Source organism: Octopus bimaculoides, chromosome 6 (assembly GCF_046866305.1).
Source record: "Octopus bimaculoides isolate indiv1 chromosome 6, ASM4686630v1, whole genome shotgun sequence".
Taxonomy (NCBI): Eukaryota; Metazoa; Mollusca; class Cephalopoda; order Octopoda; family Octopodidae; genus Octopus; species Octopus bimaculoides.
In genome coordinates this window covers 81,923,441-81,936,258 of record NC_142933.1, presented here as the reverse complement: position 1 = coordinate 81,936,258, position 12,818 = coordinate 81,923,441, and the positions used below count along the sequence as shown (strand labels likewise).

The 12,818-nt window shown below is 36.6% G+C and overlaps 1 protein-coding gene across 2 annotated transcripts in view; it reads left to right on the top strand.

The window, feature by feature from the left end:
• Positions 1-1,752: 1,752 nt before the first annotated feature.
• Positions 1,753-12,818, top strand: part of LOC106878401 (FAST kinase domain-containing protein 4) — a 32,234-nt gene continuing 21,168 nt past the window's right edge. Inside the window, exons 1-2 of one of the 2 annotated variants that reach the window (XM_014927601.3) lie at positions 1,753-1,931; positions 8,204-9,635. In XM_014927601.3, the coding sequence (XP_014783087.1) occupies positions 1,929-1,931; positions 8,204-9,635 (1,435 nt within the window). In that variant the 5' untranslated portion in view covers positions 1,753-1,928. The other variant, XM_014927602.3, reaches the window with a different exon arrangement.

The following is a 12,818-nucleotide window of genomic DNA, read 5'->3' as shown; positions in this document are numbered from 1 at the left end:
TGTGTGAATGACTTCTAATACCTAGGCTCATGAATCAAAGGAAGGCACATCCCATTCAGGCATATGTGTATGTACTAAAGAAGAAACAACTGATGAGCTAACAAGTTAACTGAAGGTATCACTGGGGAACTCATCTGAGGACAACCTAAATAATTTAAGATATCAAAGATTCATATCCACTATCATCTCATCTAGTTACAAGTAGTATATTTTACAACTTAGCAGCACAGAACTTAAATTGTTAAGTGATTTGTTAACTAGCACTACTAAATTTCCTTCTTTCTATGAAAACAGATTGTCATCCTTCCTGCTAACGGCATAAAATTAAAAGAAAACCTTAACTAGTGAACCAAAGAGGCCCTTGAATTATATTAATTAAAACATGTAGGCCATTATGATTCAGTTGGCAGCAAATTGCCAGGGTTGTGAAAACATAAGACAAAATACCTTGCAATATTTGTTCTAGTTAAGGAGGTGAGCTGGCAGAAACGTTAGCATGCCAGGCGAAATGCTTAGAGGTATTTCGTCTGTCTTTACATTCTGAGTTCAAATTCTGCTGAGGTCGACTTTGCCTTTCATCCTTTCAGGATCAATAAGTACTAGTTGCATACTGGGCTTCATCTAATCAACTGGTCCCCTCCACCAAAATTTTGGGCCTTGTGCCTAGAGTAGAAAAGAATATTTATTCTGGCTGTAAGGTGGCAAGCTGGCAGAATTGTTGAGTACTGGGGTTGATGTTACTGACTTTCCCCATCCCCTGAAATTGCTGGCCTTGTACCAAAATCTGAAGCTAATATTTGTTCTGGCTGTAAGGCAGTGTGCTGGTAGAATTGTTAGCATACCAGGCAAAATGCCTAGCAGCATTTTGTCTATCTTTACGTTCTGAGTTCAAATTCCATTAAAGTTGACTTTACTTATCATCTTTCTGGGGCTGATATAGTAAGTACCAGTTGAGCACAGAAGTCACTGTAATAGACTGGCTCACTCCCCCAAGATTTCAGGCCTTGTGCCTATAGTAGAAAAGAATATTTGTTCTGACTCTCTGCCAGTTCAAATTCCACTGTGGTCAACTTCGCTTTTCAGGGTTTGTTATACTAAAGTACTAGTTTAGGGAGGTGGAGTGGTAAATTTGTTAGCACTTCAGATGAGATGCTATGTGGTATTTATTTTTAATTTATCACCTGGTTTAACTCCACTACTTGGTTCTTCAGTGCCTTTAGTGGAATTCATTCTGTTGTAAGCATCTGGATCAAGTCTGGTTTGTGCAGGAAAGGAATTCCAGACTGATGATGTTCTGAAAAGAAAGATCTGAGTGCAATGGTTAATACAGATCCTAGGAATGGACACAATATGTGTGATAAAGGAAGGTAGAACAAGTAAGGCAAGAGTGTCAGAATGAATGTGACACAAGATCAGTTAGCTCTGAGGAGAAAAGGGTCACTGTAATAGTAAAAGAAAAGGCAGAGAGAGGATCAGAAGGTGGAATGTGTTGGCAAGCAGTTTCATGCAAATCATTTGAATGGCTCAGTGACTAATACTAATTTAATCTACTCTTGGCAAGTATGGATGGCAATTGTGGACACGTTTCGGTCTCAATAAAAACAAAACAAAACAAAAACGTAACTTGACTGTTATGTCACATACAGATGGGGACCCAAGTAATTTCCCTGTTTTTATTCTTTGGCATACAGGGTGTTAGCATAGACCTACTTGGTTGCCGTTGAAGCGCCATTAAGCAGTTGCTACAACAGAAACATAAACAAATATAACAGGATCTTCAATATTTCCCACACGCGCTACTGTCACTCATTTCAATGTATATCATTCATCTGAGTCAAAGACCAAGTTGCTTGACCTGCTCAATCTAACACCTAGTTTTCAAGCTTTTCTGTATAGTTTCCAGACTGGAAACTCCACTGATAATATAAATGGTAATAACGTTTTATTAGTGTCTTGAGTATCAGAATGTTGAAATATGTTCTCAGTGGCACCCAAGTTTTGATTTACAGTTGTACCTCTTTCATTTTACATGGTAATGGTATAAACGTAATATCGGAAAATTGTACTTTAGTCTTCAAAAAAATCGCAGGCTGAAGCGGATAAAAGAATTATTGATGTTTTATTTTCTTATAGAAGAAAATTGTTTGCTTACTTAAGAAACTTTTTGACTGAAAACTTAGAAATGATACAATGATGAATTAAAACGGAATTGCATTGAGAATGTCTAAAGTTTCAAGTAGTATGTTTCTGCGTACTTTTGTGTGAAATAACTGAAGATTTATTTTATATATTTTGAAGATATTGAAGTAAAAGGATTCATCGTTTTGACCTTTATGTTAACGTAAACACCCATCACACTTTCTCTTTTTTTTTTATGATAAGAGTTTTACAATTTCTTGAATTTAAAAAACATTTTAAATATATATACATATTGAAGCATATTATGAATATAAACTTCCTGATTGTAGATCCGAAGTCAGCCTACTAAGTGTTAATATATTCAAAATATTTCGGCAAGGCACTTAGATATTATTAGAAGTTTAGTGGGTTCTAAGTAGATACAGCTAACGACTCTGTGAAATAATGGTTGACAATTCTGATCAGCTTCTGCCAATAGGTCCATACCGCAAAATGGCTGCCAAATCCGGCATGTAATCTACGTTAGCACCTAGTTTTGATCAGTATCTTCGGTGAGTTTTTGCGATTTCTTTTTCATTGAAAACTGACATTTATATTCGTAAAAATAAATTTACAATACTTTATTTTGTCTCATCGTGCATTGTATTTTCTTATAGTTTAATAGTGCCGGTAATTGTGGTTACACACCTCACTTTTACTTCTGTCAGTTAATATCCTTCATAAGACATTAATTTATTGCAATAATTTTTTTTTTGTTGGAATATAGCATTTGCACATTACTAATATAATAAATATATATATATGTGTGTGTGTATATATATATATATATATATATATATATATAAACATGCGTATATATATATATATATATATATATATATATGTATGTGTGTGGTAGATAGGTAGTTCACATATATGTTTATACATCGTGTTTTCTAATAGATGCATTAAACAAAACTATATGTTTTGCTATTACGTTTTTGTTTCTAATCTCCTGATTGTCATATTTCACCCAATTTCTTAAAGATGGTTTAACAGCACTTAATTTGAAGGCCTAATTACTGAAGATTATTATTATTATTATGAGTTCTTCAGTATTGTCCTAATTTTTAAAGATTTTGTTTAATCGATCGTTTTGTCTATCTTATAGACCAATGTATGTTTTTAATCCGATAACATTGTGTGATTTTCGGTCGGGTTCAGCATATCTAGTGATTATATTCACAAAGTCAGTTTAATAGAATAGATCTGTGGTGACAAGTGTTCCAAACATGACCATCTTGTCTTTTTTCATGCAAAGTACCTAGGACTACTTTATCCAATGCCGTCTCGCTTCTTTTTTTGTTTTTTTTAAGACGACACAGTATGATTTAAGAGACGTTTGGCTGCCATTTCTAGCATGTTGAGCGATCACATACAAGTTCCTTTTTTTGACTTGTATACCGCACCGTAGAAAATATATATGAACCACAACAAAGATTAATCAAAATTATGCATTTAGTGTCTTAAATATTTGCTCTATTGCTTCAATTAGATCATTTCTTATCCACTCCAAACTAAAGACTTTTCATATATATATATATATAAAGGACGGAGAGAGAGAATCATAATTCTGTCTGTAGCTGTAGTTCAATTCGGTCTCTACCCATACCACATTCTGTTGATTAAAAGACACGACTTTTACAACCCGACTATTACAGCCAGATCTAGTGTTTATATGAAATGTCCGTAATTTTGCATATTTAAGATTAATGATATTTATAATAACTCAATGCAGCTTCCACTTGAGATATTGTTTCTAATTTTTATTCTATGCCTCAATAAATACTTTACATTCTTTTGGATTTTGCACAACTTAATTATCTATGCAGAATGTCGGGTGATCGTTTCAGTGACTTAAAGAAAATATGTTAATGTTTATATTATTAAATTTTATATGTCGTAATTATTTTGAAGTCAGATGATTTGTTCACTAAAACAAATAAGCTTTTGCGTTTATCGGGTGTTTTGAATTATCTTTGTTTAAAATCCATTCATATTCCATGTCACGTATCGTTTTTGCGTGACCTCTGTCATTCAGTAAAACTGCATAGCTTCAAGTTTTTAGATTAGGCTAGTTTCAGGTTAGTTATTTTGATTTTATTTGTTAATTATCAGTATTAGAATACTGTCTTTTTGTCATGAAAACACTTGAGCAAGTTTCTTTTCTGATTCGAAATCCTGTCGCTGACTTTCTGCAGCACTACGTCATTTCACATGTTCAACAAGAGATAAACTTGACACTTTCGAAAGGGGAAGAAACTAAAGGTCATATGAATATATTTAATCGAATATATTACGAAAGTATCAACGAATTCTAACGTTTTAACTGAAAGCTGATAACTTACTCGGGATATTTTTTTTTACTGATTATTGGGAAGTAAATATATATATCAAGTACATCTAAAAAAATGATCATCAGCTATAGCAGGATTTTTTTCCTTGTTGCTTTCCATCACCTGCTCCCACCTAGCGATTAGGTATACGTCCTCCTTTGATGATGTTTATTTAGGTTTATGATTAAAATAAGTTAATGTATTTTTGTACTGTTTTGTTTATTCCATAGTTAAAAGAAGGTCAATGTCCATTGAGTTTCCAAGTCTCTCTTTGTCTGGATAGGAAAAGCTAGATATCGAACACAAGTAGAGTAAAGGTTTCAAAGGAATGTAGCAGATTAAACATGATGTGCTCAATGGACCTCATATCTTTTTTTTATTATTATGTTGAAGAGAGGCTTCAGTCATATGAAAAGATCATATGCTGTTAAGCACCAATTGGCAGGGGCAAGTTTACAATTTTAGATCCTTAATTACATAGTAGCGTTTCGTTTCTGAGAAACCTTGCTCTTTTCATGAGAACTTACTGACATTTAGTAGCACAAACTAGCAGGTGAAGCGTCTAGATAATCTTCATATCAAATGTTAATTATATTTTAATTATTGTTGTTTAGCCCCAAGTGGGCGCTTATTGAGCAGATTTATGATCAAAACTATTCCAGCCATAAATGTTTTGTCGTCCTCTCATATTCAGGGAATTCAAGGCTACATTAACCAAAGTGTCATTTTCTAAGATGATAGAATGTCAATGTAGGGAATTTGTTATTTTTACCTGGTCAAGCAAAAAGTCGAGAGAATATGAGCAGTTCTGTTCTGATATAACTACAGTAGCTAAGAAATAGTGTTCTAGTTAGATATGTGAGGGAGGGATGGGTATTACAAAGATGTGTTTCTGGGAAGGCCTGATAGGTACAGATTAAGTGTGGGGGCATAGACATTAGCAATATGCTCTTGGGAGCACAACAAACCACCTTTCATTTTGGTCTTCATCATTTCCTTCATGAGCCTCAACAACCTGAGGTCAGATTCTACATCTTCCTGGGTCTCCTTCTTCCACAAATTGTTTCTACATTTAGTGATCAGCATGTCTTTATCCATATATATCATATGACCATACTAGTGTAGTCTTTTCTGTAGCATACTACATCTGATGCCTTTTATGACATTTTCCTCAACACGTTTTGCATTGTCGTACATGCACACTGGCATTGCACATCCAGTGGAGCATGCTAGCTTAATTTCTACATAGTTTTTTTTAGTTTCTTGCCTGTCTTCTGCACTCAGGGCTCACACTTCACTACCATATGGCATTGCTGTTTATAATGCATCATACAATCTGCCTTACATTCTGAGAGAGAGGCTTTTGTTACCAACAAAGGTAACTGCTCTGAACTTTCTCTGGCCAGTTCGTATCTTAGCAACTATACTTTCAGAACATCCTCCTTTACTGCTAATTATCACCTAAATAACAAATTGTCTAATACCTCTAAGGATCCTCATAAGCATTTGAGAAAAATCTGTTTTTTGTGACTTCTTAATGTTTACACTGGATACACCATATGAAATTACTAGCTACACCTTTTCTATATTTCAAACCAGACCATTTTCCTGAAGGGATAAGTGTACCATCTGTTTTCCTGTTTACTAGGGCTTTAGTCTTTTCTAAGTTAACTTTAAAACCTTTTAATTCCAGAAATTGCATCCTCACCTCGAATTTACTACAGCTTTAACTATAAAAACAAGTTCAACAGCATAAAAGTTCTCATGGGTAACTAGTCTTAAACTCCTCTATTATAGTCTGGAGGGCTATGATATATAGAAGGAATTGTGAGCCAAACCCTGGTAAATTTCTACCTGCTCACCAAATTTTCCACTACTCATTTTTAACTCTCACCTTACTACCAGAAGACTTGTGCATGGTTTGGATGGCTCTCACCAGCCATTCATACTCCTAGCTTTCATAACAACCACCAGATTTAGGAATGAGGCACCCTGTTGAAGGCTTTCTTCAGGTTTATGAAAGCCAAATACACTGGTTTACTTTTGGCTAAATACTTCTTGTGCAGTTGCCTTACTAAGAAGAGAACATTAGTGGCACTTCTCTCTACCCCAAAACTGAACTACTTCTCATCTACTTCTTATCCTTGGTTGTGCTACATCTCTTTCTTTGATACCAGCAGTTGATACCTCTGTAATTACTCCTCTCTAAGGTATCTCCTTTATCCTTGCTACTCTCCTAGATGGATTGTGGAACTACATCTCGCTCATAAGTTTTATCTCTGGTTTGATTTCTACAGCTGGATGCCCTTCTTAAGATCAGAGTGTACTGGGTACATTTTTTTCATGGTACCTGCACTAGGCTACTTATTGTGTCTTTGACAAGACTAAAGGATCCTCCCAAGTTTACACTTACCAGAGTGTAATCAATGCATTAAAGAGGATAGGACTGAAAGAGTGATGGATGGTGAGAAGTTGATGACAAATAGCAAGAGTGGATGTTGATACCAAATGATTAGTGGGGTGTATAGTTAGATTCCATGGAGTATATGCAAACCTGATGAGGTTCCTCAAGATGGTGAGAGAGTTGGGTTATAACAGTTTCCTCATAAATTAATAATCTTATTCCATGAGCTGGTGTACTCAGTTCATTCTTCTCCATTTATTGTCAGTCCTTTATATTCATTACCCAAGTTGTACATCTTTTAATCATCCCTCATATAGATAGTATGTTGTACAGCAATGATCACCCACCTTTCTGCTATAGTCTGCTGGAACTATTCAACAATAAAGTACGTTTTTCAAACCTCCCACACTTGTATTTATTTACTATAAACTAAACATCATGTTATGTTCAGAGTAGCTATTTTGGCAAACATCTTTCAAGATAAATGTGAACATAAAACCTTTTTGCTTTGATTTGAAAACTCAACTAATTTTGAATGGGAGTTGATTCAGGTTTTCATTCCTGACTCAATCAAATGGAAAAATCTGTTTTCAGGGTATATATATATAAAGCAATGTAATGATTATTATCTTGATCTAAAACTGCACATTTTCCAGTAGTGTTTAACCCTTTAGCCTTTTAACTGGCCTCTCATAAATACCCTATAATGATGTGTGAGTGTGTTGCAAGAGTCAGAAGCTTGTTTACTATGTGATTGTTGGGAGTAAGCACATTATGGTAATGTCTGATGAGTTGTTGTAATCAACTTTGTTAGATATACAGTTTGGATAATTTATGATATAAAGAGATTTAGTTGTGACACTAATGTGTCACTTATGGTGTACTCCTTGTGTTATTTTTATCATTTTTGTATTAGGATATAGTATGCGCATTAACCCTTCAGTATTTAAATTGACCATATAAAGCCCAAATATTCTACCTGTTTTATGTTCAAACTGGCCAGATCCAGCATCTTGCACCTACCTTACAATGTCAGTCTAAAAATAAATAATCGCATCATTGAAGTATTGAAGCCACAAGATAATGCATGATTCATTCAAAACAATGTAAATGAATAAGCATTACATTTGATAGAGTAATCTGAATGCTAAAGGGTTAATATTTTAATTTTGTTCCTAATTAATTAAAATAAACCTTCATGCTAAGATTAATTAATCTTTGTATATTTGTTTTTGTAATTGTATTTTATCAAATAAATTGTGCAAAGATCTTTTTTCTTTTCCAGTTTCAACTATTTTCTATGTTGACTATGTGGAGACAGCCATCTGCCATCCAGGCATATGCCAGGACTGCATACCAGTGTCATCGGCAACAGATTTCGGATGTTTGTAAAGCTGGAGGTTTGCTAGTGCACCCGTTTCCTCCAGAATTTCCAATGGTTGATAATACTGGAGTACATAGGTATACTACGCAGGCTTTCAAATCTAAAACTGGTTTCCGGCCTGCTGCTCACAATAACACTGCCAATAGTAATGTTAACCACAATAGTTACCAAAGTGGACATCAAAGTTATAACAATACAAACAGAAAGACAAAACAAGCTGCAGCCAATTTGTACCTGTATGGGAAATTTAATGAGACTGATAATATAGAATTATTACTAGATCAAGTACATTTACGATCATTAACTGTTCAAGATCTACCACAGTTTCTGTCCAAGATGAATAATTTGCTACACCATCAAATTGATCTTGATGTTCTTCTGAAAGATGATCGTTTTGACAAAGTTAGTAGCACTCTGCACAATAATGTACGTGCCCTAAGCCCAAGTAGTTTGCTACAATGTCTGGAAGCTTTATTTCAGATGAGCAACAAAGATATTTATCTGATAGAATCTTTAGAAAAACAAGTACAATGGCTTCTATGGAAGATGTCCATTGGAAGTCTTATTAGAACACTTGCTATACACAAGCAACACCAAGAGACACCATTGCGGAAGAAACTTCTCTCAGAGACACTGGGTGTTATTGAAAAGCGTTGGGTAGAGCTCTCTTGTCCCAAAGACCTGATTACATTGATGTACATTTTAGATGACAACAGTGACCACTTATTTTCTAAAGTGGAAACAAGGGCTTTTGATTTGGTTGAGAAAATGGATGTGAAAGAGTTGTATCGTGTGACTTACCTGCTGTCACGACGTAAACATCGTAACACACCATTAATACGTGCTTTGATTTATCATCTGAATAAAAGCTGCCTCAAGCTTAGTAATATGCATCTGGTCAACCTCCTTTATGCTTGCTGCAGCCTCAAGATCTATGATAACCATTTGCTGAATAAAATGTCCAACACTTTGGAAAAAAAGGTTCCCCATTTGGAGAGTAATGTTCTGCTATTCTCCATCTTGACGTCTTTTTCCAAACTTCGTTGGCATCATACCCCAGTACTGGATGCAGTATTTAATAAGATTTTTGCTATCCAAGATCACCTTGGCCCTAAAGAAATATCACAAATTGTTATTAGCTTTTCTCATTTAGTCTATGATAATAAGGATATGGCAGCCATATTGCCTAATTTTATGCCTCGTCTTCATACTTTCCGTGAACATGATCCAATGCAGTGGCTTGAAATTGTCTGGTGCTTGGCTGTTCTGAGACTTTGTGACCAAGAAACTGCTGCAACAGTATTGAATTCACATTTTCTCCATCACTTAGAAGGTATGTTTTAAGAATTGCTTCTTTGTGGCTCATTCCATCTGTTTAATATTAGAGATGAATACCAGTTGTGTGGCTCACTCTATACACTGTGTTTTAATGTTCATTCAGTTTCATGATCTCAATGTATCTACTTTTCCTTTCTATCCTTTACTTTATTGATGCTATTTATAATGAATGTTTGACTTCAGGACCCATTTAAGTATGTTGTACATTCTAAATGCACAGATGTGGCTGTGTGCTTAAGAAGTTCATTTTGCAATCATATGATTTTGGTTTTGATCTCACTGCATGTCACCTTGGATAAGTGCCTTGTATCATAACCTCAGTTTGACCAATATCTTGTGAGTAAAACTTTGTAAACAGAAAGCCCATTGTTTATATATATACTCTACCAAATGCTGTGCATGAGAAAACCCGGCAAGCCAAGTGAGACCTACATCTAAGGCCTCAGCTAGTCCACTTATGCGTACCTTCCTCCATTGGACACTAAACTCCACTTGCGAAGACCTGTTGAGGCAAGTGAAATCGAAATCGAGTTAAATTGGACACTAAACTCCACTTGCGAAGACCTGTTGAGACAAGTGAAATCGAAATCGAGTTAAATTCGACAACTGGCACCCATGCCAACGTCGTCTCCTTCATTGGACATGAAACTCAGCTTGTGAAGACTTATTGGGGCAAGTGGAAGCGAAATCGTGAAGGCACCTGTGCCCAGTGTCACCTTTCTGGCACTTGTGCCCGCGGCATGTGTTAGGACTTTCGAGAGAGATCGTTGCCAGTGCCCCTGGACTGGCTCGTGTGTAGGTGGCACATAAAATACACCATTTTGAGCGTGGCCGTTGCCAGTACCGCCTGACTGGCCTTCGTGCCGGTGGCACGTAAAAACACCCACTACACTCTCTGAGTGGTTGGCGTTAGGAAGGGCATCCAGCTGTAGAAACTCTGCCAATTGGAAATATTCTGTGTGTGAGATGACCCGGCAAGCCAAGTGAGACCTAAATCTAAGGCCTCAACAAGTCCACTTATGCGTACCTTCTTTCATTGGACACTAAACTCCACTTGCGAAGACTTGTTGAGGCAAGTGAAATCAAAATCGAGTTAAATTGGACACTAAACTCCACTTGCGAAGACCTGTTGAGGTAAGTGAAATCGAGTTAAATTCGACGACTGGCACCCATGCCAACGTCATCTCAAGTGAATCGAAATCGAGTAAATTGGACACTAAACTCCACTTGCGAAGACCTGTTGAGGCAAGTGAAATCAAAATCGAGTTAAATTTGACGACTGGCACCCATGCCAACGTCGTCTCCTTCATTGGACACAAAACTCAGCTTGCGAAGACTTATTGAGGCAAGCGAAAGCGAAATCGTGAAGGCACCTGTGCCTAGCGTCGCCTTTCTGGAACTTGTGCCCGTGGCATGTGTAAGGACTTTCGAGAGAGTTCGTTGCCAGTGCCCCTGACTGGCTCTTGTGTGGACGGCACAGAAAATACACCATTTTGAGTGTGGCCATTGCCAGTACCGCCTGACTGGCCTTCGTGCTGGTGGCACGTAAAAACACCCACTACACTCTCTGAGTGGTTGGCATTAGGAAGGGCATCCAGCTGTAGAAACTCTGCCAAATCAGATTGGAGCCTGGTGTAGCCATCTGGTTTCACCAGTCCTCAGTCAAATCGTCCAACCCATGCTAGCATAGAAAGCGGACGTTAAACGACGATGATGATGATGATGATGGTCATAGTCTGAATTAATTCTTATTTGGAGTTGTTGCTCTCCTAGGCATGATCAGAGGATACATCTTGCTTGTTTGTTTTCTTTGGCATAATTTCTCAGGTTGGAAGCACTTCCTAACACCTACCTTTTTATAGAATGTGCTGGGTGCATTTTATTGTGACACCCCGTAAATATGTGTTTGTTAGTTTCCACTTGGGTTTGATACCACTTAGTGATGTGTTTATGTATGTAACTCATAGACAAACTCCTGCAACTTTTGATTGACCCACAATCTCATTTTTTTCCTGTTGCCTTGTGCATATATAAAGAATCAATATTCTCATCTCCTTAGTTGTGTATGTGTTGAATCCCTTATGCACCATGTATTGATTAATCCATTGCCTGGTTTAATACCATCACATGGCCACCCTTGAGTGTCTTAAGCAGAGTTTACTCTATTGCAAGCATTCAGAGCAAGTCTTTAGTTTAAGGATAACTTCCTCTCAGAAGTTTAGATAACCCTGGAAAAATGTAAAGGTTCAACGTTGCAACTCTTCTCTCACTGATATAGCAGTAAAAAGAGAAATTGTTTTTGATTTATAGTTGCAGGCATAGCTGTGTGGTTAAGAAGCTTTCTTCCCAACCATATAGTTTCAGGTTCTGTCCTACTGTCTGGCACTTTGGGCAAGTGTCCTCTACTCTACCATCAGGCAAAGCAAAGCCTTACGAGTGGATTTGCTAGATGGAAACCGAAGAAGCCTGTTGTGTGTGTAATCATCATCTGTTAATGTCCATTTTCCATGCTCACATAGGTTGGACGGTTTGACAGGAGCTATCTAAGAGACCTGCACCAAGTTTTAGATCTGTTTTGCCATGGTTTTTACAGCTGTTTATTCACGCACACACACATCTAATATAATAAATGCTCAAACTAATTTGTGTGTGTCAGTGTGTCACATTTAGACTCCTCCCTCTCTCACTATTCAATGACACTCCTACTATTTCTCATGATGGGGTGAGAGTAATAGTAGGCATAGAGACGGTGAGGGCGGTGGTGAAGACAGAGAGAGAGAAAGAAGAGAGTGAGAGAAAGAGAGACAAAAACATTTCCTGTGTCCTTATGTTTACAAGGCTGACAGGAAGCGATGCAGCTTCCTAGGTCTAACCAACAGTAGTATTATTCCCTTCAGGGGACTGTCACATTAAGTTGACAGCATACAACTACTTCATCATATCACTACTACATAAATCTCTCTGAGAGATTTAGAAATGTATTATTTCTAAAAAAAAAAAAAACAATTTTCATAATCTAAAGGTTAACTCCGTGAGTAAATTAAAAACATTCTGGGCCAGATCCGGACCTGCAATCCCGAAATTTTGTATTCCGATGTTTTCATTACTGCGATCGTTTTTGGCAATTTTTTTTACATGATTTTTTTGCAACGAATATGATCATCATTGGGATATGACT